Genomic DNA, 27968 nt, shown 5'->3' with positions numbered 1-27968 from the left:
TCATGCTCTTTAATCAGCTTCTTGATGTGCCACACCTGACAGGTAGAGATGTATTATCTTGGCAGAGGAGAAATGCTCACTAACAGGGATGTAAACAAATTTGTGCACAAAATTTGAGCGAAATAAGCTTTTTGTGCGTGTGTAACATGTCTAGGCTCTTTTATCTCAGCTCATGAGACCAACACTTTACATGTTGCATTTACATTTTTGTTCGGTATAGTTTTAAAATTAATTTCTGAGTTCTAGTAAACGTTTATATTGTGAGAACGCCAGTGGGCGCTGTTTTTTTTCGTAAGCTACATTTGGCCTATTTGACGAGATCCGTCCATAGCTGTCGTTGGTTTGTCTGTCAGTGTGATTCCACGTCTGTGAGAATGGAAGGGGAACCAGACACAGGCGCGTCTTCTCGGGATGAGAGAAAAGCTAAAGAGAAGGCTGAAATACTGCAAAGGGAAACCCAGCGGAAGAATTTCAAACTGGTCAGAGAGGAGAGACTGGAGATTTGTGTAGTCCACTGTTTACAAGCTAGCTAGATGTTATGCTAGCCGGCTAGCAAGCTACACCGGTGGCTTGCAAAATAACACTTATTGCAATGCATTGCAACGTTTAACAATGTTGAGAACTTTGGATAAAACTCTGACATTGTTCGTACCGAGTGACATTGTCAAGAGTAGATATTGCCCATTCATGTATTCCAAAGTTAGTAACTATTGCATTCCTTTGCGTCATTCTCAATGTAAAATAATCACCTGGCAATGACTACCGAAATGTTCAGGGCTCATATAAAGCTTATCCGAGTAGGAGTACTGATTTAGGATCAGTTTTCCCTATTAGATCACATGGACAGGGGTCACCTGATCCTAGATCAGCACTCTTACAGTTTGTACATTGTAATTATCTATCGTCGCATCCTTTCCAGGTAGCTAAGATCCTGAAGAAGCAGGAGAGTGAGCGGACACAGGAGGAGTCTGCGGATCTACTTCTGCACCAGGACACCGTACAGGAGCTGTGTTCGCGGCAGGTCCGCAGGAACATTCTAAAGAGGAAACAAGAAGAGGTCTGGTTGACGCGTCTTTAGAACTGCCCAATAACACAGCCTGGTTCCAGATCTGTTTGGGCGATCTTCCCAACTGCTTGTCACTTCAAACATGATATGACAATTCCATTGGAAGTTGGCACAAACAGACTGGCACCCAGGCTACCAATAACATGGTCTAAGTGCCTCGCTCTCTCCTTGTCTCATGTCTTTAGTCTTTACTGACCTGAAACGCCAGGCTAGGAGGGGTGACTATTAGCATGGCATTTGCTTGATATGTCTCTCTGTCTTTGTGCTGTTGTAGGTATTTGATGATACAGAGGACCTGAGGTGTAAAGTGGGACAGTTGGCTGAGGCAGTCAGACAGGCTCAACACCTGGTTATCTACACTGGAGCCGGGATCAGCACGGTAAATATTGGGGCTCTGTATTTCACACTATGGCTGCGCTCCACTGGTCTAAGTGCCAGTTTATTTATGCTATCATGTCAACTCATTGTCATGCCAACCAAATATTTGACAGCAGTGGAGTTGGCAAGAGCACAAACAGATCTGGGGTCAGGGTATAACTTTGTTCTGGGGTGTATTCACAGGAACCGGATGGCTAAAACGGGGAGGGACTAACCTGAACCAAAATGAAATGCTTGTTTTCATTGCGAAGCGTTTTCTACGGTGTGCACTCGTATAGCCTTTTTCAAATCTCTCCTCGGGGACCCCCGGCCGTTCTTGAACTTTGAACTTTTCCAGAGGTAGCACACCCTATTCAACTTGCAGGAGTTATTAGGGTTAAGGGCCTTGCTCAATGGCACATCGGCAGATTTTTCACCTAGTCTGCTCGGAGTTTCGAACCAGCGACCTTTCCGGTTACTGGCCCAATCGGCTAGGCCACCTGTCACCCATCATGACAAGAGTGACATGTTTCTGTGTCATGTTTTACAGGCAGCGTCCATCCCAGACTACAGGGGACCAAATGGGGTTTGGACACAGCTACAGAAGGGCAGAGCTGTCAGGTGAGACAGGCTGGAGTACACAAGATGGCATCTTCGTCATACTGCATGTAATTAAGTCAACAAGATGGCAACTTCGTCATACTGCATGTAATTAAGTCAACAAGATGGCATCTTCGTCATACTGCATGTAATTAAGTCAACAAGAGGGCATCTTCATCATACTGCATGTAATTAAGTCGAGGGCAACTTCATCATACTGCATTTCATTAAGTCATCTCTCTCTCTCAACAGATCGTCAGACCTGAGTGAAGCAGAACCTACTCTTACACACATGTGTATCAGGATGCTGCATGAGGAGAACATGGTCAGTGAGCTGGTTGTGTGTCGTCATGGACCTTGTGCTTGTAGCTTCGTCTGATAATTGAAAGGTTTTGATGTGTCTGTCTGATTTCCAACGTGTGTTTGGCATTCCTGTGTGTGTACAGGTGCAGCACGTAGTGTCGCAGAACTGTGATGGGCTCCACCTGCGTAGCGGTCTTCCCAGACACACCCTCTCTGAGCTGCACGGCAACATGTTCATCGAGGTAGGACACACTCTCTCACTACATACAGTATATACAGTATACTACATACAGTATATACAGTATACTACATGCAGTATATACAGTATATACTACATACAGTATATACTACATACAGTGTATACTACATACAGTGTATACTACATACTACGTACAGTATATACTACATACAGTATATACTACATACAGTATATACTACATACTACATACAGTATATACTACGTACAGTATACTACATACAGTCCATACAGTATATACTACATACAGTAGATACTATATACAGTATGTTCCACCTAAAGAACTCACTGTATTATTCTGACATTTCCTGTTTTACAGGTGTGTACTTCCTGTTCCCCGGTGAGGGAGTTTGTGCGACTCTTTGACGTGACGGAGCGCACCGCGAGGCACCGGCACGGGACGGGGCGGCGGTGCGCCCACTGCGGGGGCGAGCTCAGGGACACCATCGTACATTTCGGGGAGAGGGGCACCCTGGAGCAGCCTCTCAACTGGAGGGGGGCATCGAACGCTGCTGAGAGGGCTGACGTTATCCTCTGTCTGGGCTCCAGTCTGAAGGTAAGGACAACATGTACCAACACACAGCAGGACTGTCAGGATGAATAGACTAAAACAGAGTGCTCCCACCTCACAGGACAACGAAATTAAATGCAAAATGAAATAGGACTTCTGTGAATATTGAATAGAATTTAGTGTTTTTTTTTAGTTGTAGAACCTTGACTGGCTCCTCCTACTCCGTTTGTATGTCATCAGTGTGGTTAGACTGATCTTTCCATCTCGTTACCAGGTGCTGAAGAAGTATGGCTGTCTATGGAGCATGAATAGACCTGCTATCAGGAGACCCAAACTCTATATCGTCAATCTACAGGTCATCTTGCTACTACTTACCATGATCCAGCGTCTCCTAATCCTGGTCCCTGGCATTGCCCCAGCATTAACATATTGATGATTAGTGCTGGACGATGCTGTTTTTAATTGCACCTCTTTGGGCCCCCGGGACCAGGATTGGGAAACACTGACTTGAACCAATAAAGCCTTTGTGTTCGAGTTGAATCTTGATCATTCAATGTAGTTTCACTTAGTTCTCCCACAGAGATGGGCCCTGGTCACAAGTAGTGCACTATAAAGGACCCTGGTCACAAGTAGTGCACTATAAAGGCCCTGGTCACAAGTAGTGCACTATAAAGGGCCCTGGTCACAAGTAGTGCACTATAAAGGACCCTGGTCACAAGTAGTGCACTATAAAGGGACCTGGTCACAAGTAGTGCACTATAAAGGGAATGGGGTGGCTGATTGATGATGACCTCTGTCTTGTTTTAGTGGACACCTAAAGACGACCTGGCCACGCTGAAGATCCATGGGAAATGTGACGACGTGATGCGTCTCCTTATGGAGGAGCTGAACATTCAGATCCCTGCCTACAACCAGTAAGACCTGTCTCAAAACGCGCACACACACCTCGGCTGTCTTCACTAGGAAGCAAACTGGTTGGAACGGGGAGGGACATACCTCAACTTGTTGCTAAAAGTTTTCCGTTGCAAATAGTTATTTTTTAAAAATTGAACCATTATTTAACTAGGCAAGTCGTGATCAGTGGAATGTTATGGTGTTGAATCGGGTGCGTTAGTGCGAGGACAATCATTTTTTAAATTGCACCGCTTTGGGTCCCCAGGACCAAGATTGGAAACCACTGACTTGAACCAATAAAGCCTGTGTTACAGAGTTGAATGCTATGGTGTGCACTAATGAATACACCCCACCTGGATCACCCTGACTGACTCATTCCTAACTGCCCTTCCTTCATCAGGACAGAGGACCCTGTACTCAGCTTGGCCACGCCGCTGAGACCAGAAGAGGAGGACAGTTACACTCGTAAACTCATAGCTCCGCCCGCTGGCGGGGAGGACTGCTCACCAGACTCCCTGGGACAGGGTGGAGGAACAGCAGTACAAGGAGGCTGGTTCGGACGAGGATACTCCAAAGGGAGGAAGAGGAGGAGGAAGGTGGTGGTGTAGCAGAACGTTAATCATGGAGAATCGTGTGTCAAATTTCTACTATCTCCTTTTTGTTCTGATTGGTTGTTTTGAAACGGACCTTGATAGTAAGGAAGACGTCACAGCAGAAAGAAGTGAGGGGGGAAGAACCTCACTAAGACGGAGCTGTTTGTGATGCAGAGTATTATGAAGTATTATTATGGTTTCAGATATACTACCTCTCTAAGCCTGAGGGAGCATCCTAATAATCTCCACTTTCTGGTCGTCACTAGTTACCACAGCCACAAAGTCACAAACCCTGCCTCTCTCCACAATTTAAAATGTCATTTAAACCTTAACCACACTGCTAACCTTATGCCTAATCTTAAATTATGACCAAAAATCCCCCCCCCCCCCAAAAAAAAAAAATATATATATACAAAATATATAGATATAGATAGATATGATATAGCCAAGTTTGAGTTTGTGGTTGTGCTATCTAGTGGAAACACTTTCTCCTGAAGTGTGCACTTGTTGACTTCCCATCATGGATTTAAATGGAAATGGCCGGTATTTGGAAACTCCCTCTGATCCATGCCTACACTAATCCAATGCTTTTAAATTTGTGGGGAGTAGTGAACACTTCAGGAGAGATTATTGGGCTGTAACCAAAGAGTTTGGTTTTTCAATTAAATGGTGCTTTTATGTAGCTTTCATAGGAGTGGTGTTTTGTGTTTGTTACATGCACAGCACCTTACTAACTTTCCTCAGGGTTGCCGTCGGCAATGCCATCCTATTACAGTACAGCACATTCATGGCATTAGTATCTGTCATTTGGATGGTGTTATTGTCAGGCATTTGGTTTTACAATAATGGAAGTGTGAATTAGGTCTGTCCCAAATGGCAACCTATTCTCTATGGGTCCTGGTTAAAAGTAGAGCACTACATGGGGAAGAGGGTACCATTTGGGATGGAATCTCAGTGTTAAATGTTGTGTTTTCTTGGTGCTACACATCAGTGTTCTCCCCAAAGAATAGAGTCGCTGCGCCTCCTTGTGGACTGGCTACGCCACTATGTAAACACTTGTGGACTGGCTACGCCACTATGTAAACACTTGTGGACTGGCTACGCCACTATGTAAACACTTGTGGACTGGCTACGCCACTATGTAAACACTTGTGGACTGGCTACGCCACTATGTAAACACTTGTGGACTGGCTACGCCACTATGTAAACACTTGACAAATCATGTAACTTGTGTTTCTTTTTTTGAAGCACAAACAAGGTTTCCATTCAACTGTTTTATGTGTTATTACAAATCAAAATATGGAAGACAAGGTGGGATATTTTTGTCTGTAAAATGTATTATGCAGGAAATGTCGGTGTAAACGCTTTTATGAGCAAATATTGATTTAATAGCCGTCAATATTAAAGTTAACTTAGTGAGAAGACCACTTCTGTAATCGCGTGACTAAGACTCGTTAGGAAATCATGCCGTTTACTAGGCTACAGATGAAATAAGTTATGATGAACTTCACAGGGTGGTGAAAGTGCATGGTGATGAGCTTGATGCTCCTTTCAATAAATATCGAGGGTCTTATTCTGTTGACGTGATATTCGATGTTTGGCTGCCGTTTGACATAATGTCATGTAGACGAAACCAGCACTGTACCTGAGAGCTGTTGGCTAGAGCACACATGCAAGGTATTTTTAGTTGCGCTACACCTAGAAAGGAAATGATGAGCACTGAGTGATAATGATTACAACCATCATTACAATGCTGCAGTTTTACAATGTGAAGCCTTGTGGTAAAGTCTCTACTTTGCTATATTTATAACCCTTATGTTTCAGAGTTACTGTGAAGTCAGCCAGCAGATGGCGATGTTGAGTAGTTTCATCTTTCCGCCCAAAGGAAATGTATGCAGCTGTGTCCCCTGTGGACCGGTTAGTACATTAAAACATTCAGGCAGCCGTGTCCCCTGTGGACCGGTTAGTACATAAAACATTCAAGCTGCCGTGTCCCCTGTGGACCGGTTAGTACATTAAAACATTCAGGCTGCCGTGTCCCCTGTGGACCGGTTAGTATATAAAACATTCAGGCTGCCGTGTCCCCTGTGGACCGGTTAGTACATTAAAACATTCAGGCTGCCGTGTCCCCTGTGGACCGGTTAGTATATAAAACATTCAGGCTGCCGTGTCCCCTGTGGACCGGTTAGTACATAAAACATTCAGGCTGCCGTGTCCCCTGTGGACCGGTTAGTACATTAAAACATTCAGGCTGCCGTGTCCCCTGTGGACCGGTTAGTATATAAAACATTCAGGCTGCCGTGTCCCCTGTGGACCGGTTAGTACATAAAACATTCAGGCTGCCGTGTCCCCTGTGGACCGGTTAGTACATAAAACATTCAGGCAGCCGTGTCCCCTGTGGACCGGTTAGTACATAAAACATTCAGGCTGCCGTGTCCCCTGTGGACAGGTTAGTACATTAAAACATTCAGGCTGCCGTGTCCCCTGTGGACCGGTTAGTATATAAAACATTCAGGCTGCCGTGTCCCCTGTGGACCGGTTAGTATATAAAACATTCAGGCTGCCGTGTCCCCTGTGGGCCGGTTAGTATATAAAACATTCAGGCTGCCGTGTCCCCTGTGGACCGGTTAGTACATAAAACATTCAGGCAGCCGTGTCCCCTGTGGACCGGTTAGGACATAAAACATTCAGGCAGCCGTGTCCCCTGTGGACCGGTTAGTACATAAAACATTCAGGCTGCCGTGTCCCCTGTGGACCGGTTAGTATATAAAACATTCAGGCTGCCGTGTCCCCTGTGGACCGGTTAGTATATAAAACATTCAGGCTGCCGTGTCCCCTGTGGACCGGTTAGTACATAAAACATTCAGGCTGCCGTGTCCCCTGTGGACCGGTTAGTATATAAAACATTCAGGCAGCCGTGTCCCCTGTGGACCGGTTAGTACATAAAACATTCAGGCAGCCGTGTCCCCTGTGGACCGGTTAGTACATAAAACATTCAGGCAGCCGTGTCCCCTGTGGACCGGTTAGTACATAAAACATTCAGGCAGCCGTGTCCCCTGTGGACCGGTTAGTATATAAAACATTCAGGCTGCTGTGTCCCCTGTGGACCGGTTAGTATATAAAACATTCAGGCTGCCGTGTCCCCTGTGGACCGGTTAGTATATAAAACATTCAGGCAGCCGTGTCCCCTGTGGACCGGTTAGTACATAAAACATTCAGGCAGCCGTGTCCCCTGTGGACCGGTTAGTATATAAAACATTCAGGCTGCTGTGTCCCCTGTGGACCGGTTAGTATATAAAACATTCAGGCTGCTGTGTCCCCTGTGGACCGGTTAGTATATAAAACATTCAGGCTGCCGTGTCCCCTGTGGACCGGTTAGTACATAAAACATTCAGGCAGCCGTGTCCCCTGTGGACCGGTTAGTATATAAAACATTCAGGCAGCCGTGTCCCCTGTGGACCGGTTAGTATATAAAACATTCAGGCTGCCGTGTCCCCTGTGGACCGGTTAGTATATAAAACACTCAGGCAGCCGTGTCCCCTGTGGACCGGTTAGTATATAAAACATTCAGGCAGCCGTGTCCCCTGTGGACCGGTTAGTATATAAAACATTCAGGCTGCCGTGTCCCCTGTGGACCGGTTAGTATATAAAACATTCAGGCTGCCGTGTCCCCTGTGGACCGGTTAGTATATAAAACATTCAGGCAGCCGTGTCCCCTGTGGACCGGTTAGTATATAAAACATTCAGGCTGCCGTGTCCCCTGTGGACCGGTTAGTATATAAAACATTCAGGCTGCCGTGTCCCCTGTGGACCGGTTAGTATATAAAACATTCAGGCAGCCGTGTCCCCTGTGGACCGGTTAGTACATAAAACATTCAGGCTGCCGTGTCCCCTGTGGACCGGTTAGTATATAAAACATTCAGGCTGCCGTGTCCCCTGTGGACCGGTTAGTATATAAAACATTCAGGCTGCCGTGTCCCCTGTGGACCGGTTAGTACATAAAACATTCAGGCTGCCGTGTCCCCTGTGGACCGGTTAGTACATAAAACATTCAGGCTGCCGTGTCCCCTGTGGACCGGTTAGTACATTAAAACATTCAGGCTGCCGTGTCCCCTGTGGACCAGTTAGTATATAAAACATTCAGGCTGCCGTGTCCCCTGTGGACCGGTTAGTATATAAAACATTCAGGCTGCCGTGTCCCCTGTGGACCGGTTAGTATATAAAACATTCAGGCTGCCGTGTCCCCTGTGGACCGGTTAGTACATTAAAACATTCAGGCTGCCGTGTCCCCTGTGGACCGGTTAGTATATAAAACATTCAGGCTGCTGTGTCCCCTGTGGACCGGTTAGTACATAAAACATTCAGGCTGCCGTGTCCCCTGTGGACCGGTTAGTACATAAAACATTCAGGCTGCTGTGTCCCCTGTGGACCGGTTAGTATATAAAACATTCAGGCTGCAAAAGCGCCGATTTCCTCAACTGGATTTAATGGCGAGAAAGAGGGGAAAACATTTGGAAATTATGCATACTTTATTTATGAAACAAAATGTTCCTCCACCATCGTAGAGGAGTCTCTGCTAGTCCTGGATGTTATGCATTGAGTTTAGCCAATCAGATTGCAGCAGTCTGTGCTTTTTTAAAATTGTATTGGCTGATTGCATCCAACTGGGGTGCTTACACCACAACCTACTGTACCCCCTTGACACATTGATACAAAAAGAGGGACTTAAGATGTAGGGGGGGGGGGGCACTAGCAGCTAACCCTAAACCCATTAAAACATCACCACTATACAACTAACCCTACACCCATTAAAACCTCACCACTATACCAACTAACCCTAAACCCATTAAAACCTCACCACTATACCAACTAACCATACACCCATTAAAACCTCACCACTATTCCAACTAACCTTACACCCATTAAAACATCACCACTATACCAACTAACCCTACACCCATTAAAACCTCACCACTATTCCAACTAACCTTACACCCATTAAAACATAACCACTATACCAACTAACCCTACACCCATTAAAACCTCACCACTATACCAACTAACCCTACACCCATTAAAACCTCACCACTATACCAACTAACCCTACACCCATTAAAACCTCACCACTGTTCCACTCCAGCACCAGTCTGTTTGTTTCCCCCCTAGTCTGATAGTTTTCAAAATAAAAGATCTGATTGACTGAATGTGATACACAGCATCCGAGAAGAGCATTGGTTACTCTAGCATGGTGGTGGAAAATGGTGTTTCAGAAAGTACACACAGTTTCCCTGTGGTTTTCTTCTGCCTTCTCGCCATTAAATCAAGTTAAAGGGGAAGGTTACCTAAAATCCCACATTTCCCAAGTGATTCCATACATTGAAACTAGTCAGGTGGAGTTCTCCTCTCTCCTCCTACAGTGTAGAACTGGAGAGCTGCTAAAATGAGTCATGTGACGTGTCTTTGTTCGGCTCCATTGTCAGTCAAAGAGCAATTAAGAAACTAATTATTTATTTTATTGGCCTCCTGAGTGGTCTAAGGCATCGCAGTGCTTGCTGTGCCACTAGAGGTCCTGGTTTGAGTTCAGGCTCTGTCGCAGCTGGCCGTGACCTGGAGACCAATGAGGGGGCGCACAATTGGCCCAGCGTCTTCTGAGTTAGGGGAGGGTTTGGCCGGCAGCGATATTCTTGTCCCATCGCTCACTAGCGACTCCTGTGGCGGGCCGGGTGCAGTGCACGCTGACACTGTAGCCAGGTGTACGGTATTTCCTCCGACACATTGGTGCAGCTGGCTTTTGGGTTAAGCGGGCATTGTGTCAAGAAGCGGTGTGGCTTGGTTGGGTCGTGTTTCGGAGGACGCATGGCTCTCGACCTTCGCCTCTCCTGAGTCCATACAGGAGTTGCAGTGATGAGACAAGACTGCAACTACCAATTGGGGAGAAAATTTAGTAAAAACATATATTAAAAAATATTGAAAGGGTCTGGCTGAATTAGCTATTTTAATCAAAAGTACTATAGGTTTTAAGTCAGGAGATGTGTACTTTCCACCTAAAACAACTGTAATTATTTTATATTATTATTTAATGTGGCTGCAACAACAGGGAGGGAGGAGGCACATTTCACCTAACTCATTTCAATGTATGGAATCACTTGTTTGGGATTTTAGGTAAACTTCCCCTTTATATGGAGGAAATCTACAACTTTGCAGCCTGAATGGAGAATGTTTTATGTAGGAACCGGTCCATGGGGATATGAGTGTATAGCGGGGTTAAACATTTCACTGTAAAGTCTACACCGGCTGTATTGGCGTATGTGCCCAATAACGTTTGATTTGATATGAGTGTTTACCCGGCTGCATGCTCTCCTTTTGGACGATAAGATGAAACGACTCAATATCGCCATTTGCCGGCCTTTGGGCAACTATGAAGTATACGTTGTCCACCCCTTGCCTGTTTATGTACTGTTACTATAATTTTTTTTTTTAAGTGCCGTTGAATCTATTCAAACTTTGCCTGTTGTATTGTTTTCTCTCTCAAAAATATTGGTTGACAGGAAAGTGTTCTGGTACTTTGTTTACACGCTAATCGCGTAGATTTATCGGAAATGTATAGGATGCGTTCGTAAATTTGCTCTGGCTCTCTACTCCGATTTCAGAGCACTCTCGTCTGAGTGCCAGAGCGCAGAATAACTGATGAATTTACTAAAGATCAACACCCGTTGAATATGACCAGTGTCAGTAAACGTCAGCATAAAAGGGTAATTGTTGCCAGCAGCACAGTTACAATCACCAACCACCTGGATAAAATTAAATAAGCCTAACCAGCTCTGCTAGGACGAGTAAAATGTTCAGAGTGAGGTGTTCTCTCATTTGTGTCCGGAAGTAGCTAGCCGGTTAGCTTGGGCGCTTAATTGCCGTTGTGAGGTCAAATCAAAACGCTCGGATCAACCCAACCTTATATATATATATATTTATATAAAAACATGTACACCGCAAAATGATTTGAATTTATGAATGCACAGAGCGTACTCTGGCACTCCAGACTAAAGTCACATGCAGGAATCAATGTTAATAATGAATGATGTAAATCATGCTTATATGACTTGTTTGTGTAGCAGTATATAAGGAAAGAGAGGGAACGCCCTTTTCAGAGTTTTCATCAAGCTTGGAATGAGTGAACCTCTCCGGTCCTGAAAATAAAGATTGATTCATTTACACTGAGTTTGACTCCTTACTGGTGGAGTTCCACAACAATCTTTTAGAAGCAAACTAATTATACAAGAGGTCTATGCTCCTTGTAGAATAAAATATATAAAATATATAATTCATGTGATAAGTAGACAATGTTTTGCAGATAATGGATTTAATTTATTGATCTATTGAATACATGAATACTGTTCATGTTACCAGACTGGAAATTATTGATTACTTTGCATGTAGAAGGAATGTATATGTTGGGGTCAATGGAGGGTGGAAAGGAACTAAGTGTATGGAAAGTTACTGAGACAAGAGGGAGTGCAGAAAGTTTACACTGTCAAAACATGTTATTGTTAAATATCACAGCTCCTAAGGAGGGAGGCAAAGGGCAACTGTCTGGTCTCAGTCACTGATAAAGTAGGACAGCTGTGGATTAGGGACGAGCGAGGAATCCGTCCCGAGGTCAGATGAAGTGAGAAGAAACAGTCCTATTTCACACACATATACTTCCACGCCCACGAAGGTTCGAGCATCAGGCAGGGCCATGACTACACCAGTGAGGAACCAATTAAGTTCCTGCCTAGCAACAGTTTTATTGGCTGTCTAGATGTGCAAGGAGTTGACACCTCACCTAGTAGGAAGGTATAAAATATGTGCTTCTATAATCACGTCTTTGTCTTTGCAGCTGTATGACCCAGTGGGTGAATCACGTTGGTTTGAGCTTTTTCTGGTTGTCAGTGAGTTTTTACTGTTTGTTCAGAACTTAATAATACACACCTAGTATTGTTGAAACATTATTCTATATTATACAGTTATTTAATGGATAATAGGAGTGTCACGCCCTGACCTTAGAGATCCTGTTTATGCCTCTATTTTGGTTTGGTCAGGGTGTAAGTTGGGGTGGGTATTCCATATTCTATTATTTGTATTTCTATGTTTTGGCCGGGTAGGGTTCTCAATCAGGGACAGCTGTCTATCGTTGTCTCTGATTGAGAACCATACTTAGGTAGCCCTTTTTCCCACCTGTCTTTGTGGGGAGTTGACTTTTGTTTATGGCACATAGCCTGTAGCTTCATGGTTGTTTTGTTGGTGTCATTTTTCCAAATAAAATGTACGCTGCCCCTTGGTCCACTTCCTTTAACAGCCGTGACAAGGAGTTAATGACATAAGATACAGCTCTGAATACCCCACCACACACCACTCCTACTCCAAGACGCCTGATACATATGGATCCAGAGCTGCATATTATCTACACAGGTTACCATGGTAATCAGACTGAGTAAACTGTTAAGACAATGGGAGATAGATGACTCTTTACAATATGTTTTCTATTGAAACTTTATTTAGGGATCTTGAACCGGTGCCAGAGAGGAAAGGACTTTCTGGTGTTTTTTCAGTGACTCTGAATGAGCAAAGCTCTTTCCACATAGACAAGAGTAAGGTTTCTCTCCAGTGTGTGTGAGCTGGTGTTTAGTCAGGTTGAAATCTCGAGCAAAACTCTTCCCACACTGATCACAGCTATATGGTTTCTCTCCTGTGTGCATACGTTGATGTATAGTCAGGTGTCCTGAATTCCTGAAGCTCTTCCCACATTGATCACAGCTGTAAGGCTTCTCTCCTGTGTGTGTGCGTTGGTGTGTAGTTAGGGTCCCTGATTGATTGAAGCTCTTCCCACACTGATCACAGCTATAAGGCTTCTCTCCTGTGTGTATGCGTTGGTGTGTAGTCAGTTGTCCTGACGTCCTGAAACTCTTCCCACATTGATCACACCTATAAAGCTTCTCTCCTGTGTGAATGCGTTGGTGTATTGTCAGGGCTCCTGATTGATTGAAGCTCTTCCCACACTGATCACAGCTATAAGGCTTCTCTCCTGTGTGTATGCATTGGTGTGTAGTCAGGTGTCCTGAATGATTGAAGCTCTTCCCACACTGATCACAGCTATAAGGCTTCTCTCCTGTGTGTAAGCGCTGGTGTGTAGTCAGGATTCCTGATACAGCAAATCTCTTCCCACACTGTTCACAGCTATAAAGTTTCTCTCCTGTGTGTATTTGTTGGTGTGTAATCAGATGTTGTGATTGTTTGAAGCTCTTCCCACACTGATCACAGCTACTGAGACGTTCTGATCTGAAGAGACTCTTCTGGAGAGACGTCTTGTCAGCATCACGTTGTTGTTTAGGATCTCCAGATAAGCCCCTCCCACTGAGAGAGCAAAGGTTTGTGCTGTAGCCTGTGAAACAAAGATATTGAATAACATGGACATCTGAATCAGGGTACCTGACGGGACTTTAGTAAATGCAGAAAATTGCCAATCAAAATAAAAACAATTTTTTTATTTGATTCCGAATTCGAACATATAAAGTTTGTTTGTGAAAACTATTTCTAAGATGTATACTTTCAGTTTTTCCTGAACTCACTGGACTCGACCAAAAGGAGGAGACTTGAGCTGCTCCTGCTAGAACATATGCAGATTAAACAAGACAAAGACATCTGACATGGGCAGAAAACTTACATTGTTGTAAATCTAACTACACGGACCAATTTACAGGAGCTGCTACAGTGAAAGAACACCAAGCTATTGTTTGAGGAGAGTGCACAGTTATGAACGTGAAAATGTATCAATAAACCAATTAGGCACATTTGGGCAGACTTGATACAACATTTTGAACAGTAATGCAATGGATCATTGAATCAGTCAAAAACGTTGCACATATACTGCAAAATCTAAGTACGTGTACTATGCATTTTGCTCGCATTTGTGCATCACAACACTGAAGTGTAAGGGGCCTCCAATTTTTAAACAGACTGTATCTTTATATTTACCACTTGGGTCCTGTTTCAGTAATAATGAAGTCAGACCTTCTTGTTGAGTGTCTGATAATCTACCATTTATACAGGAGTGGCTAAAACATGCTAAGAACGGTCCTCTGAAAATATCAAAAAAGGTTTGGTCTTGTCAACTGGTATGCTGTCCAACCGTGGAGTTTTCCCAGACTTAAATTCATCAAGAGGTTCCTTCTCTGTAATTTGGCTTCACATGAGTCTTTCTGTACAGCTGTTCATTCGACATTATTAATAGGAAAATAATCCACACAGTTCTTCGGTTGGTGGAGATGGAGGAGACTGAAATGGAAACAGCTTAAAGTACTTTGCTCCCTCCTTCAACATGTTGTTTGGTGAATCATGGGTGACTAGATCATCTGTCACAAGTGGTGCATTTTTCCTACTGTCATAACTAGTTTGTTGCCTTGACAAAGTCCTTTCTGAAGATTGTTATGAATGTGAATAGTGATTCATTTACGTCTGTCCCTCGTTTTAAGGTCAACCCTGTTTCATAAACTCAACTCTCGTTTCAATATGGTGAAACTATTCCTCAAAAAATCCAAATCCAAAAGAAACACTGAACATCTAATAGTCAAATCAGAGTAAAAGCAGGTGAGCTGGGTCTACTGTTTTTATCAATTTACTGCTGTTGTGTGGAGGAAAACTATGCAAGTAAACCCTTTTACCCAAACCTAGACATGCTAGAAATGTTTCTGTTGTTGTGAAGATTGCATTCAATTGCCGCTCCCTGTTGCACAACACAATCTTCCATCCCCCCGTCACAAGCGATTTTATGGCTGATTTAAAGGACTATTTTACCCATGTAATCCAGTGGTTTTGATGTTTTCAGTCGTCCCCCTGTTACATTCAACCGTGTCTCTTTATTTGGCACATAGGCACTTAGTACAGTAATATTTGTATTCAATATGTCTTGAGATGGAAAAACATGTGTTCTATTAAGTTGAACATGTGCTCTATATGACAGAATGTTCAAATTAGGTGAAATATATATATTTTGGACCAAGTTACACTTTTAAAAATGGGTTAAACTACCCAGATATTTTAATCAATATATCATTAATCAATTAATGACTAAAGTGCATAAAGATGGCAGAATTATGATATGACGTCATTGTTTTAGAACTATCCAGAAAGTTCTGAAACTACGGTGCTCGACATTGTGTTGCTTTATTGGAACATTGAACAATCTACTTTTTACGACTTTTCAAATTGCCAGCGTCTTGAAACTAAAATTGAGATCTTGTTTACTGGGCTAATGTCCATACCAAAAAAACAACAAAAGATAGCAGTGTGGAAAACAGTGAACTCAGCAAAATGAGTAATTCGTGGTAAGTAATGCGGGCCGCCATCTTTATGCACCTCCGCTATCGTTTCAGAAGCAGACTGTAGTCTAATCTACACACCATGGTTCTTACTTAATGAAATCAAATCTCCCTCTTCCTTCTCTTCTCCTCCTCTCTCAGTTCCACTCTGCCCCGGTGTTTTCCTGCAGTCGACCAGACGCAGCAGTAAAGCGGTCCCGGGAGGCGTTTGACCCGGGGACTCCGTGAGGGTAGAGGGGAACGGGCTAGCTTTGTCCTGTTGGCCGCAATAAATATCAAACATAGTTTATCATTTTAGTCAACACTTCTGATTGATTTGGGAGCATCCCTAGAATATCTCCGTTTTCCTCAAATGTTAAATCGTTCACTACTTCCCACTAATCTAATAGCAGTGGGTTGGTGGAGGCATGGGCTAGTCAGTTTCCATCATATTTACTATACCAGTAATTTACTTTCAAAACAGAGAGGAAGAGGCGACTTGTGGCTTATTTGATCGAATATACGTTTTATAATTATTAAGTTGTTAAGAGCGTACTGATAAAAGTAGGACACGTGACATGTCAGCAATATTGAGAGGGGAAAAAAACACTAGTGCCAGGTCGATATTAGTTACCATAGCCACAAAGTCATAAACGTTATTACTGGACCCCGCTGGTCATCTATGAACGTTTGAACATCTTGAGGAACAATCTGGCCTTAACAATTTATGGTCTTAAAATGTCATATTAAACCTAACCTTAACCACACTGCTAACCTTATGCCTGACCCTAACCTTAAAAATATATATTTTTTTTTGTTTCCATGAATTTCTACGATATAAATGTTTTCCTTTGTGGCTGTAATAACGACTCCCTTCCATTTTTTAAGACACTACTTTTCATTGCCATTACACATAAGAAGCCAACCACATTCATTATGGGGTTTAGTTACAGGAATGTGGTTTCTCACCCCACAAAAGGGGGGCTACAGAAAAGTTAGGAGAATGAATGTGGACAGAATAAAAGTTTTGGGTGGGTGGGTGATAACCAGAAGAGGCAGATGTGATTGTATGGCAGGGACTTTAGCCCCACGGTACCTATCACTGTGAGTCCACCATGGCTCCTCCCACCTCCAGTAGTTGATTTACACGTGTTGGAGAGAGTACAGAAAGACAGGGAGGGGGTTGATCCATGACAGTTCTTTAAAAGGTGACTGGAAACTGTACATCTGTATTCTTTACCCAAATATACAGATGGATGGAAAGACCCAAGGACAGGTCAGACTGGACCAGCCTTTGTTGAACAGGAAAGTGGCTGTCAGGAGACGTATTACAGACCAACTGGCTGTGTACATGGCAGAGCTGATGGCCAAACTGTTGGCCTTGCAGTGGATGGAGGAAGTCAAACCAGACAGAGTAGATATATGTTCATGTGCTGTGTTGATGAGTCTGCAATCATTTAGCTCACATAGCAGACAAGGAGCGCTACATGAGGAAATTCAAATTCAGGCCCGGTTGAGACAGATGGGTGTCCATATAAGGTTTGCTTGAGTCCCGGGCCATGTGGGGGTGGAAGGGAATGAGGAAGTAGATGCGCTAGCTAAACAGGCCATTAGGAGACAGGAAGTGGAGGTGCCACTGAGCAAGTCAGGCTGAGGGAATGATATGGGCAGTGGTGGTGAAGAGATGGCAGGAGCAGTGGAACAGTGACAATAAGGGCAGGCATCGATTCATTGTGGTGGTGCAGAGATGGCAGGAGCAGTGGAACAGGGACAATAAGGGCAGGCCTCTATTCACTGTTGACATTTTAGTAATTTAGCAGACACCGATCTAGAGTGACTTACACAAACAATTAGAGTTAAGTTGCTCAGAGGCACAGACAGATTTGTCACCTATTCGGCTCGATGTTACTGGCCCAACGCTCTAAACTGCTAGGTTTACCTGCCACCCCTATTCCAGGTACAGAGTAAAGTAAGGGAGGATGGTAGGAATGGACAGAAGAGAGGAGGCTTTCCTTACAAGGCTAAGGGTGGGACACAGCCAGGTGAATAAGTCATTACATGTGACAGGAAAGCATCCAACAGGAAGGTGTGATTACTGCCAGGAAACAGAGACAGTGGAGAATGTACTGATACAGTGTGGGCAGTATGATCGGGAAACAGAGAGACTGATACTGTATGAGGGAGAAAGGGGTATAGGAATTGAGTTTGATAAGCATATTGAGTTGAACATCGTTAGATACAGTCGCAAAAATGTATCTTTTTTTTCATATAATTAATAATCTGACCTTCAAATAAGTGGAGGTGAACAAGTGTACACTTTGGGAGGAAGGAGAGATGCTTAGGTAATAGGCGTAGATTTCTATGCATGATAAAATAGTACGCTACTTTGCCGAAGGAAAACAAAATCCCAACGAGTTTTACAGCAATGTAGAGGATCAAAGATGATGAAAACTAGTCCTAGACGTTTTATACAACACATCAGACCTACACTGTTAAAAGTAAACCAGACTTACCGGATTCATCGCGGAAGCTATTGTTTATTCAGCGTTTCTTACTAAATAAAATAAATGTGTAGGCTACAGCGCAGTTACTATGTTGTCACAATGTTAAGATAAGGATTCGGGGGTTTCCGGCCGCAAGAGAATTCCAGTCTCGGCGTTGCAACTGATGCACACCCCTAGACCAGAGCAATCAAACATCTACTTAAATATCCAAGCTCAATTACTTTATGACAACATAACGTCTCACATCACATGTAGGCTAATCTCACTTCAGAAAGGTATTTGATAAGATTGCCCCCGATCTATAAAAGTCGAGTGAAGTCAAGAAAACAACCAACAACACCACTTTCACTAAGAATCCTGTTTTCTGCTATCGTCTACTTTTACCTGGCAGCAATTTGTAACCGAGTTTAATTTGAGTCCTGATGTTCTCAAGGCTGTTGTTGCATCTCCCTCCCTGCAGCCTTAGAAACGTAAAGAGAGACAACAAACACATTTTATAACTGGTGAAAAACTACACCTGATACTTCAATTAAGCAGGAAAAGGTCTCTATCATAACAGATGTGTAGCACTGTAAGACACGTGTTTCTGTTGTTTTAAACCTGTTTTATTCTCAGGACCAGGACTACAACACCGAGTATTGGGACCCAGGACAACAACATATCCTGGTCTCTATTCTCAGGACCAGGACTACAACACCGAGTATTGGGACCCAGGACAACAACATATCCTGGTCTCTATTCTCAGGACCAGGACTATAACACTGAGTATTGGGACCCAGGCCAACAACATATCCTGGTCTCTATTCTCAGGACCAGGACTACAACACCGAGTATTGGGACCCAGGACAACAACATATCCTGGTCTCTATTCTCAGGACCAGGATTATAACACTGCGTATTGGGACCCAGGCCAACAACATATCCTGGTCTCTATTCTCAGGACCAGGACTACAACACCGAGTATTGGGACCCAGGACAACAACATATCCTGGTCTCTATTCTCAGGACCAGGACTATAACACTGAGTATTGGGGCCCAGGCCAACAACATATCCTGGTCTCTATTCTCAGGACCAGGACTATAACACTGAGTATTGGGGCCCAGGCCAACAACATATCCTGGTCTCTATTCTCAGGACCAGGACTATAACACTGAGTATTGGGGCCCAGGCCAACAACATATCCTGGTCTCTATTCTCAGGACCAGGACTATAACACTGAGTATTGGGACCCAGGCTAACAACATATCCTGGTCTCTATTCTCAGGACTATAACACTGAGTATTGGGGCCCAGGCCAACAACATATCCTGGTCTCTATTCTCAGAACCAGGACTATAACACTGAGTATTGGGACCCAGGCCAACAACATATCCTGGTCTCTATTCTCAGGACCAGGACTATAACACTGAGTATTGGGGCCCAGGCCAACAACATATCCTGGTCTCTATTCTCAGGACCAGGACTATAACACTGAGTATTGGGGCCCAGGCCAACAACATATCCTGGTCTCTATTCTCAGGACCAGGACTATAACACTGAGTATTGGGACCCAGGCTAACAACATATCCTGGTCTCTATTCTCAGGACCAGGACTATAACACTGAGTATTGGGGCCCAGGCCAACAACATATCCTGGTCTCTATTCTCAGGACCAGGACTATAACACTGAGTATTGGGGCCCAGGCTAACAACATATCCTGGTCTCTATTCTCAGAACCAGGACTATAACACTGAGTATTGGGGCCCAGGCTAACAACATATCCTGGTCTCTATTCTCAGAACCAGGACTACAACACCGAGTATTGGGGCCCAGGACAACAACATATCCTGGTCTCTATTCTCAGGACCAGGACTACAACACCGAGTATTGGGGCCCAGGCTAACAACATATCCTGGTCTCTATTCTCAGGACCAGGACTATAACACCGAGTATTGGGGCCCAGGACAACAACATATCCTGGTCTCTATTCTCAGGACCAGGACTATAACACCGAGTATTGGGGCCCAGGACAACAACATATCCTGGTCTCTATTCTCAGGACCAGGACTATAACACTGAGTATTGGGGCCCAGGACAACAACATATCCTGGTCTCTATTCTCAGGACCAGGACTATAACACTGAGTATTGGGACCCAGGCCAACAACATATCCTGGTCTCTATTCTCAGGACCAGGACTATAACACTGAGTATTGGGACCCAGGCCAACAACATATCCTGGTCTCTATTCTCAGGACCAGGACTATAACACTGAGTATTGGGACCCAGGCCAACAACATATCCTGGTCTCTATTCTCAGGACCAGGACTATAACACTGAGTATTGGGACCCAGGCCAACAACATATCCTGGTCTCTATTCTCAGAACCAGGACTATAACACTGAGTATTGGGACCCAGGCCAACAACATATCCTGGTCTCTATTCTCAGGACCAGGACTATAACACTGAGTATTGGGACCCAGGCCAACAACATATCCTGGTCTCTATTCTCAGGACCAGGACTATAACACTGAGTATTGGGACCCAGGCCAACAACATATCCTGGTCTCTATTCTCAGGACCAGGACTATAACACTGAGTATTGGGATCCAGGCCAACAACATATCCTGGTCTCTATTCTCAGTACCAGGACTATAACACTGAGTATTGGGACCCAGGCCAACAACATATCCTGGTCTCTATTCTCAGAACCAGGACTATAACACTGAGTATTGGGACCCAGGCCAACAACATATCCTGGTCTCTATTCTCAGGACCAGGACTATAACACTGAGTATTGGGGCCCAGGCCAACAACATATCCTGGTCTCTATTCTCAGGACCAGGACTATAACACTGAGTATTGGGACCCAGGACAACAACATATCCTGGTCTCTATTCTCAGAACCAGGACTATAACACTGAGTATTGGGACCCAGGCCAACAACATATCCTGGTCTCTATTCTCAGAACCAGGACTATAACACTGAGTATTGGGACCCAGGCCAACAACATATCCTGGTCTCTATTCTCAGGACCAGGACTACAACACTGAGTATTGGGACCCAGGCCAACAACATATCCTGGTCTCTATTCTCAGGACCAGGACTATAACACTGAGTATTGGGGCCCAGGCCAACAACATATCCTGGTCTCTATTCTCAGAACCAGGACTATAACACTGAGTATTGGGACCCAGGCCAACAACATATCCTGGTCTCTATTCTCAGGACCAGGACTATAACACTGAGTATTGGGGCCCAGGCCAACAACATATCCTGGTCTCTATTCTCAGGACCAGGACTATAACACTGAGTATTGGGACCCAGGACAACAACATATCCTGGTCTCTATTCTCAGAACCAGGACTATAACACTGAGTATTGGGACCCAGGCCAACAACATATCCTGGTCTCTATTCTCAGAACCAGGACTATAACACTGAGTATTGGGACCCAGGCCAACAACATATCCTGGTCTCTATTCTCAGGACCAGGACTACAACACTGAGTATTGGGACCCAGGCCAACAACATATCCTGGTCTCTATTCTCAGGACCAGGACTATAACACTGAGTATTGGGGCCCAGGCCAACAACATATCCTGGTCTCTATTCTCAGGACCAGGACTATAACACTGAGTTTTGGGACCCAGGCCAACAACATATCCTGGTCTCTATTCTCAGGACCAGGACTATAACACTGAGTATTGGGACCCAGGCCAACAACATATCCTGGTCTCTATTCTCAGAACCAGGACTATAACACTGAGTATTGGGACCCAGGCCAACAACATATCCTGGTCTCTATTCTCAGGACCAGGACTATAACACTGAGTATTGGGACCCAGGCCAACAACATATCCTGGTCTCTATTCTCAGGACTAGGACTATAACACTGAGTATTGGGACCCAGGCCAACAACATATCCTGGTCTCTATTCTCAGGACCAGGACTATAACACTGAGTATTGGGATCCAGGCCAACAACATATCCTGGTCTCTATTCTCAGAACCAGGATTATAACACTGAGTATTGGGACCCAGGCCAACAACATATCCTGGTCTCTATTCTCAGAACCAGGACTATAACACTGAGTATTGGGACCCAGGCCAACAACATATCCTGGTCTCTATTCTCAGGACCAGGACTATAACACTGAGTATTGGGGCCCAGGCCAACAACATATCCTGGTCTCTATTCTCAGGACCAGGACTATAACACTGAGTATTGGGACCCAGGACAACAACATATCCTGGTCTCTATTCTCAGAACCAGGACTATAACACTGAGTATTGGGACCCAGGCCAACAACATATCCTGGTCTCTATTCTCAGAACCAGGACTATAACACTGAGTATTGGGACCCAGGCCAACAACATATCCTGGTCTCTATTCTCAGGACCAGGACTACAACACTGAGTATTGGGACCCAGGCCAACAACATATCCTGGTCTCTATTCTCAGAACCAGGACTATAACACTGAGTATTGGGACCCAGGCCAACAACATATCCTGGTCTCTATTCTCAGGACCAGGACTACAACACTGAGTATTGGGACCCAGGCCAACAACATATCCTGGTCTCTATTCTCAGGACCAGGACTATAACACTGAGTATTGGGGCCCAGGCCAACAACATATCCTGGTCTCTATTCTCAGGACCAGGACTATAACACTGAGTATAGGGACCCAGGCCAACAACATATCCTGGTCTCTATTCTCAGGACCAGGACTATAACACTGAGTATTGGGACCCAGGACAACAACATATCCTGGTCTCTATTCTCAGAACCAGGACTATAACACTGAGTATTGGGACCCAGGCCAACAACATATCCTGGTCTCTATTCTCAGAACCAGGACTATAACACTGAGTATTGGGACCCAGGACAACAACATATCCTGGTCTCTATTCTCAGGACCAGGACTATAACACTGAGTATTGGGACCCAGGCCAACAACATATCCTGGTCTCTATTCTCAGGACCAGGACTATAACACTGAGTATTGGGACCCAGGCCAACAACATATCCTGGTCTCTATTCTCAGGACCAGGACTATAACACTGAGTATTGGGACCCAGGCCAACAACATATCCTGGTCTCTATTCTCAGAACCAGGACTATAACACTGAGTATTGGGACCCAGGCCAACAACATATCCTGGTCTCTATTCTCAGAACCAGGACTATAACACTGAGTATTGGGACCCAGGCCAACAACATATCCTGGTCTCTATTCTCAGGACCAGGACTATAACACTGAGTATTGGGGCCCAGGCCAACAACATATCCTGGTCTCTATTCTCAGGACCAGGACTATAACACTGAGTATTGGGACCCAGGCCAACAACATATCCTGGTCTCTATTCTCAGGACCAGGACTATAACACTGAGTATTGGGACCCAGGACAACAACATATCCTGGTCTCTATTCTCAGGACCAGGACTATAACACTGAGTATTGGGGCCCAGGCCAACAACATATCCTGGTCTCTATTCTCAGAACCAGGACTATAACACTGAGTATTGGGACCCAGGACAACAACATATCCTGGTCTCTATTCTCAGGACCAGGACTATAACACTGAGTATTGGGACCCAGGCCAACAACATATCCTGGTCTCTATTCTCAGGACCAGGACTATAACACTGAGTATTGGGGCCCAGGCCAACAACATATCCTGGTCTCTATTCTCAGAACCAGGACTATAACACTGAGTATTGGGACCCAGGACAACAACATATCCTGGTCTCTATTCTCAGGACCAGGACTATAACACTGAGTATTGGGGCCCAGGCCAACAACATATCCTGGTCTCTATTCTCAGGACCAGGACTATAACACTGAGTATTGGGACCCAGGCCAACAACATATCCTGGTCTCTATTCTCAGGACCAGGACTATAACACTGAGTATTGGGACCCAGGACAACAACATATCCTGGTCTCTATTCTCAGGACCAGGACTATAACACTGAGTATTGGGGCCCAGGCCAACAACATATCCTGGTCTCTATTCTCAGAACCAGGACTATAACACTGAGTATTGGGACCCAGGACAACAACATATCCTGGTCTCTATTCTCAGGACCAGGACTATAACACTGAGTATTGGGACCCAGGCCAACAACATATCCTGGTCTCTATTCTCAGGACCAGGACTATAACACTGAGTATTGGGGCCCAGGCCAACAACATATCCTGGTCTCTATTCTCAGAACCAGGACTATAACACTGAGTATTGGGACCCAGGACAACAACATATCCTGGTCTCTATTCTCAGGACCAGGACTACAACACTGAGTATTGGGACCCAGGCTAACAACATATCCTGGTCTCTATTCTCAGGACCAGGACTATAACACTGAGTATTGGGGCCCAGGACAACAACATATCCTGGTCTCTTCTACATAATACTACATTTAAAAAAAAATGAATATGCAATCAGCAATGTAAACAAAACAAGAAAACATGAACCTACATTGCAGATGTATGTTCTACTCTGACAAGCATTCGTTCTGCGTAGAAAGTAGAATGTTGAGGTATAAGATATTATCAAGTGTATTTCCAGTGTGAAGAGAGAGAGGTTTGGCAGGAGACCTTACTGGCCGTGAGGTAACAGAAGAGTGTGAGGTCTGTGGTTGACCTATACGTACTGATGGGCAGAGCTGGCTTCCTGCCCCCGTGATGACTCTTCCTAACAACCAACACATCATTCGATTCACAATAAAAATGTGTGAACATCTTTCTGGAGCATACTTAATATGTAATAAGGAAAGTTTAAAGATATCCATATTAAAATCCTTTCAAATCTATGCACCAACATTTGACAACACTAATAGGCCTGTGGCTTCTGTACTTCTATATGTCCCAATATACAAGAGGTCTATGCTCCTTGTAAAAAAATGTTTTTGTTGTTATTATAGATTTTAATACGCCCACGAAGGTTCGACCATCAGGCAGGGCCATGACTACACCAGTGAGGAACCAATTAAGTTCCTGCCTAGCAACAGAGTTTTATTGGCTGTCTAGATGTGCAAGGAGTTGACACCTCACCTAGTAGGAAGGTATAAATAAATATATGTGCTTCTATAATCACGTCTTTGTCTTTGCAGCTGTATGACCCAGTGGGTGAATCACGTTGGTTTGAGCTTTTTCTAGTTGTCTGTGAGTTTTTACTGTTTGTTCAGAACTTAATAATACACACCTAGTATAGTTGAAACATGATTCTACATTATACAGTTATTTAATGGATAATAGGAGTTAATGACATAAGATACAGCTCTGAACACCCCACCACTCCTACTCCAAGACGCTTGATACATATGGATCCAGAGCTGCATATTATCTACACAGGTTTCCATGGTAATCAGACTGAGTAAACTGTTAGACAATGGGAGATGGATGACTCTTTACAATATGTTTTCTATTGAAACTGTATTTAGGGATCTGAAACCGGTGCCGGAGAGGAGGGAGATGAAAGTAAACAGGTTTGTGCTTTCTGGTGTTTTATCAGTGCCCCTGAATGAGTAAAGCTCTTCCCACATAGACAGGAGTGAGGACTCTCTCCAATGTGTGTGAGCTGGTGTTTAGTCAGAGTGAAATCTCAACTCTTTCCACACTGATCACAGCTATAAGGCTTCTCTCCTGTGTGTATGCGTTGGTGTGTAGTCAGGGCTCCTGATTGTTTGAAGCATTTATATGATTTCTCTGATGAGATTTTTAAGGTTTTAGATACAGCGAAACCCTTCCCACGCTGAGAGCAGTGGTATGGTTTCTCTCTGGTGTGAATCCCTCTGTTTAGTAAAATTCTTCCCACAGTCAGAGCAGCAGTGGTAAGGTTTCTTCCCTATATCTCTCTGCTGGTGTTTCTTGATGTGTCCTGTTCTGGAGAGACTCTTCTCTGTCTTGTCAGCATCATGATGTTGTTGAGGCTCCCAGATGATAAGCCCCTCCCACTGAGAGAGCAACGATGAGGGCTGTCCCCTGTGAAACAAAGACATTGAATAGTTTTGCAAATATGGGTCCATAAACAGATGAGTTGTTCCATTAAATGAATGCCTTTAGTGTCCCTTTGATATTTTTTCTGTAGAAATTGTGCACCAATATTACATTTTAAATCTGTTATATTTAATAAAGTTCCCTTTAATACAGAACACATGGAGGATTCGATTCATCAGATGTTTAGTATGAATAAATACTTGGTAAAGTGACACAATTCAGCATTGAGGTCCTTCTGTCAACCCTGTGTAACTTCTAGAAAGATTTTAACTCACCTAATACAGAGTTTGGTTTTTCAATTGAATGGTGCTTTTATGTAGTTTTCATAGGAGTGGTGTTTTGTGTTTGTTACATGCACAGCACCTTACTAACTTTCCTCAGGGTTGCCGTCGGCGATGCCATCCTATTACAGTACAGCACATTCATGGCATTAGTATCTGTCATTGGATGGTGTTATTGTCAGGCATTTGGTTTTACAATAATGGAAGTGTGAATTTAGTGTCTGTGCCAAATGGCAACCTGCTCTCTATGGGTCCTGGTCAAAAGTAGAGCACTACATGGGGAAGAGGGTACCATTTGGGATGGAATCTCAGTGTCAAATGTTGTGTTTTCTTGGTGCTACACATCAGTGTTCTCCCCAAAGAACAGAAGAGGCGCTTTGCCACCTTGTGGACTGGCTACGCCACTATGTAAACACTTAAAAAAAAAACTTTATTTGTTTTCATAAACCAGGTTTCCATCCAACCTAGACAAGGTGGGATTGCACTAGCAGCTAACGCTAAACCCATTAAAACATCACCACTATACCAACTAACGCTAAACCCATTAAAACATCACCACTATACCAACTAATGCTAAACCCATTAAAACATCACCACTATACCAACTAACCCTACACCCATTAAAACCTCACCACTATACCAACTAACCCTACACCCATTAAAACCTCACCACTATACCAACTAACCCTACACCCATTAAAACATCACCACTATACCAACTAACCCTACACCCATTAAAACCTCACAACTATTCCAACTAACCCTAAACACACTCAAACCTCACCACTATACCAACTAACCCTACACCCATTAAAACCTCACCCCATACCAACTAACCCTACACCCATTAAAACCTCACTGCTATACCAACTAACCCTACACCCATTAAAATCTCACCACTATTTCAACTAACCCTAAACACACTCAAACTTCGCCACTATACCAACTAACCCTACACCCATTAAAACCTCACCCCTATACCAACTAACCCTACACCCATTAAAACCTCACCGCTATACCAACTAACCCTACACCCATTAAAACCTCACTCCTATACCAACTAACCCTACACCCATTAAAATCTCACGACTATTCCAACTAACCCTAAACACACTCAAACCTCACCACTATACCAACTAACCCTACACCCATTAAAACCTCACCACTATACCAACTAACCCTACACCCATTAAAACATCACCACTATACCAACTAACCCTACACCCATTAAAACCTCACAACTATTCCAACTAACCCTAAACACACTCAAACCTCACCACTATACCAA

At 44.0% G+C, this 27968-nt stretch overlaps 2 protein-coding genes across 4 annotated transcripts; one reads left to right on the top strand and one right to left on the bottom strand.

Annotated features, from left to right (window-relative positions):
• Positions 1 to 69: 69 nt before the first annotated feature.
• LOC110485494 (NAD-dependent protein deacetylase sirtuin-7) lies at positions 70 to 5802 on the top strand. 2 transcript variants are annotated; one of them, XM_036948105.1, is made up of 10 exons: positions 70 to 479; positions 920 to 1057; positions 1341 to 1445; positions 1974 to 2044; positions 2276 to 2348; positions 2470 to 2568; positions 2902 to 3138; positions 3368 to 3448; positions 3901 to 4007; positions 4388 to 5802. In XM_036948105.1, the coding sequence occupies exons 1-10, from the start codon at positions 375 to 377 to the stop codon at positions 4593 to 4595; spliced, it is 1224 nt and encodes a 407-aa protein (XP_036804000.1). In that variant the 5' UTR covers positions 70 to 374; the 3' UTR covers positions 4596 to 5802. The 2 variants fall into 2 exon arrangements, with proteins under 2 accessions (XP_036804000.1, XP_036804001.1); XM_036948106.1 differs by having other exon boundaries at positions 442 to 699.
• Positions 5803 to 13100: 7298 nt separating this feature from the next.
• Positions 13101 to 18631, bottom strand: LOC110485495 (zinc finger protein 239-like). Of its 2 annotated transcripts, none has more exons than XM_036948117.1 (3): positions 18427 to 18631; positions 16028 to 16190; positions 13101 to 13998 (listed from the first exon to the last, which is right to left on the bottom strand). In XM_036948117.1, the coding sequence occupies exons 1-3, from the start codon at positions 18433 to 18435 to the stop codon at positions 13115 to 13117; spliced, it is 1056 nt and encodes a 351-aa protein (XP_036804012.1). In that variant the 5' UTR covers positions 18436 to 18631; the 3' UTR covers positions 13101 to 13114. The 2 variants fall into 2 exon arrangements, with proteins under 2 accessions (XP_036804012.1, XP_036804011.1); XM_036948116.1 differs by having other exon boundaries at positions 16016 to 16190; positions 18427 to 18505.
• Positions 18632 to 27968: the final 9337 nt, after the last annotated feature.

Source organism: Oncorhynchus mykiss, chromosome 17 (genome assembly GCF_013265735.2).
Source record: "Oncorhynchus mykiss isolate Arlee chromosome 17, USDA_OmykA_1.1, whole genome shotgun sequence".
NCBI lineage: Eukaryota > Metazoa > Chordata > Actinopteri > Salmoniformes > Salmonidae > Oncorhynchus > Oncorhynchus mykiss.
The sequence above is the reverse complement of the archived record's forward strand: the minus strand, read 5'-3'. Positions and strand labels throughout refer to the sequence as shown.